This window comes from Neophocaena asiaeorientalis, unplaced genomic scaffold (assembly GCF_003031525.2).
Source record: "Neophocaena asiaeorientalis asiaeorientalis breed wild unplaced genomic scaffold, Neophocaena_asiaeorientalis_V1.1 scaffold357, whole genome shotgun sequence".
NCBI classification, from domain to species: Eukaryota; Metazoa; Chordata; class Mammalia; order Artiodactyla; family Phocoenidae; genus Neophocaena; species Neophocaena asiaeorientalis.
Window position 1 is genome coordinate 4,019,717 of NW_020173270.1, and position 3,570 is coordinate 4,023,286.

General features: G+C 53.1%; 1 protein-coding gene across 1 annotated transcript in view; it reads left to right on the forward strand.

Annotated features, from left to right (window-relative positions):
- Positions 1-3,570, forward strand: part of PTPRS (protein tyrosine phosphatase receptor type S) — a 54,967-nt gene that overhangs the window by 28,680 nt on the left and 22,717 nt on the right. The window contains 2 exon segments of the mRNA XM_024746022.1: positions 207-442; positions 573-696. Coding sequence (XP_024601790.1) covers positions 207-442; positions 573-696 — 360 coding nt within the window.

Here is a 3,570-nt window from a genome sequence, read left to right on the forward strand (position 1 = left end):
TCCTATGGCTTGGGCGGCCACGTGAGAGATCGGCACAGGTGCCGCGAAGGTGAGTACGCGCTGGTCTCCAGCGGGTTCACAAAAACGGCCCACCCTGCGTGCCCCCTAGCCTGTGCCCCAGCAGCTCTGGGCTGTGCAGACCGTCCAGAGTCCAAATTCAGTCCCCTAAACTCTGCACCCCACTGCCGAGTGGCACACCTGCCCAGGAACGTGGAATCCAGAACCACGCCCCCCCCGCCCCCACTGCACATCCATGTGCGCATCCACGCTGCCCCGCACCCTCCCGACAAGTCACGCAGGTTGGGCCGGATTGTGAAGGAGGCAGCCTCCAAGGTCGTCGAGAAAGCGGCTTTGGCCCAGCCACGCGAACCTCCGAACCTCTGGGGCGGCCCAGGACAGGGAGTGGGGGAGAAGGGACTCCCCACTTCGCACCCCAAGACGGGTGGGGCCCGAGAGAACTGGCAGCCGAGACGCAGGGCCAGGCGTACCCCCACCCCCCGGGGAGTGCGGGCTTCTTAGGCTGAACTCAAGGGTAGGTGGAGGCCAGACCACTCAGCCGTGGGTCTCCCCAGACACCGTCCAACCTTCCTGCCTCATCGGCGCCAGCCCGGAACTGCAGCGTGCCCACACTGGGGCCGGAGCAGGGCTGCGCGCCCGCTCGCGGCCAGAGACCCACCCAGAGCTCGGTCTGGCCTTGTAGCTCAGCACTCCGCCATTCCCTCCCTCGTAAGAAAGTCTTTTAAGTTAGCAGTTGAAGAGTGGAAGGTAGGTAACCAGACTGGGAGTTTTCTGGAAAGCGTCTTTCTTTCTTTTATTATGGTTTTTCTCATCATCATCACCATCATCGTTGTTTCTTCTTTTATTATGGTTTTGGTTTTAGTTTTCCTTCCCCTTTCTTAGCAAATCCATTCCTTCTGGCACATTCCTCGGTTGGTTTTTCCACTCCTGCTTGACTCCCCCCGGGCACATTTGGTTGGGGTGGCTGGTCAAGAAATGGGGGAGGGGACCCCCAAGTGTCTATTTCCAGAGGAGAGAACCCCAGTGTTTCAATTTAAGTGAGGCCAGAGAGTCATTCTGGTTGCAGTAAGCCATTGGAGTGGCCTCTGGGGTCTCTGGTAGCCTGATGTCTTTGAGGATGGGGGCCTCTGATTCACCTCTGGGTCCCAGACCCTAGCATGGGGTGTGCACAGAGTAAGTGGTCTGTAAACACATGCAGTGAGTAAGTGCAGCTGGCATGATGGTGAAGGTTCTACGTGCCTTGACCGCAAGCAAGGCCAGTGACCTCTCTGAGCCTCCCTCCAGACGAGGCGGGCTCTAGGGTCATGGGCATTTGAGGGGGTGTGGCTCCAGCCATCCTCAGCTGGCCTGAGCTGATTAAGGCACAGGCTGAGGTCTGAATTCCCAGCCTCAACCAAGACAGCCCACGGACAGCAGCTGAGCCTGGCTTCAAGGCCTGGCTCGCGCCATGTGCCCTTGGGCAGGCCACTTGCCTTTTCTGGGCCTGTTTCCTCACCTGTAAAATGGGAGGTGAGCACCCAGAACAGGTGGGACCTGGCACCCAGTAGCTATACAACCAGTGATAAAAGAATGCCAGGCAAACCAGGTGGGCTTTAAAACCCATTTCCCCACCTGGAACATGGGGTGGAGGGGTGCTAGTTCCAGCCACGTAAGGGGGTCATGAGAATTAAATGAGGCACGATCAGTGGGCCGTACCTTGAGTCTACAGAGGGCCTATGCTGCTGGGCGTGCAGAAGATGTATAGAATGTGAGGAGTATCACCAGTAATGCTCTTAACACAGGGCCTGGCCCATAGTAGGTGCTCGGCACATGGAGACTACTACTGATACTCCATAAGGCCCTTAACACACACAGTTCATGCTTAATATGTGGAGAGTATCACTGTTATTTAACAAAGTCCTTAATGCCTGGCACACAGTAGGTGCTCTAAAAATGGCAGCTGCCACTTTCAGTCTAAATATGGATCGGCAGGGTGCTGGGCACAGAGTTGGCAGTCCATGAATGGAAGCTATTAGTAGCTTGTAACAAGGTCAACCTGGTGCCAGGTACACAGTAGGTCCCCGAAACATGGGGGCTACGATGATTGCTCTGCAAAACCCTTGGCACAGTGCCTGGCATCCAGTAAGCGCTCCAGAAGTGGCACTTTAAAGAGGTTGGCCTGGTGCTAAGCACATAGTAGGTGCTCAGATGGGAGCCACTGTCGGTCTGGAAGGGCCTAGCGTGGTTTCGTTTTTGCTCCAAACATGAAACTGTTGTCTGCAAGGTTCTTGGAACTGTGTGTGTAAATAGTAGGTGCTCAATAGCACAGTGCTTGACACATAGTCGACGCTTAAAACGTAGGGACTATTACTGTTATCCAGAAATAACAGGGCCTGACACACAGTAGGCCCTGTTAAGAAATGAGAACTACTGATGTTCTACATAGTCCTTACTATAGTACCTCGCATGCTGTAGGTACCTAATATGTGGGAACTTCTTCTGTTTCAATAAAGACCTTAGCAGAGTGCCTGGCATGCAGTATGCACCGCGTAAAGGGCAACAGCTACTTTCATCTTCAGAGGGCTGTTGCAGTGACCAGCCCATAGTAGGTGTTCAGTAAATGAGACGTGCTATTGATCTGCAGTGGGCTTAGGTTGGCATCAGGCGAACAGTAGGGGCTCAAAACAGAAGAACTGTGAGCTACTAAAACTTCGGCACACAGTAGGTGCTAACTGTGGGCTGTGTTATCTGTAAAGCCCTGACCCAGTGCCATCACAGTAGGTGTCCGATACACAGGGGCTTTTATTATTACTCTGTATAGCCCTTGGCATGCTAACTGGCACACAGTAGGTGCCCAAGACGCAGACATTGTTTTCTTCGCAAGTGAGGCCAAGAAGTAACCACAGGGTTGCCCTCTGGGGTCCCTGGCAGTACAGGTGTTCAGTAAGTAGATGCTCTTAACGTGTGAAGCTTTTAGAGACAGGCCTAGCACATAGTAGGTGCCCAATAAATGGGGCTTTTGCTGTTCCTCTGGCACAGTGCCTAGCACACAGATGTTCTATAAATAAGTACATTTACTGTCATTCTGCTGCTGTGCTGTGCCTGGCACACAGTAGGTGTTCACTAAATAAGTACACTTACTGTTATTGTGTGAAGCGCTTGGCACGGTGCCTGGCACATAGTAGGTGCCCAATAAGTGAGGCTTTTATTGCTATTCTTCTGGCACAGTGCCTGGCACACAGTAGGTGTTCAATAGATAAGTACCTTTATTGTCATTGTGTTCCTGGTGCTATACCTGGCACACAGTAGGTGTTCAATAAACAAGTACATTTACTGTTGTTTTGGCACCATGGCTGACACATAATAGGTGCTCAGTGAATGGGTTTTTTTTTAACTGCTGTTCCACTTGGCATGGTGCCTGGCACATAGTAGGTGCCCAGTAAATGGGGTTTTTACTGCTGTTCCGCTTGGCACGGTGCACAGCATACGGGCATATGCTCCTTGGGGACTGTGGCTACCCTCTCCCTAAGAACTACTGTGTGCCAAGTGCAGCCCCATGTGGTGAGTGCAGCG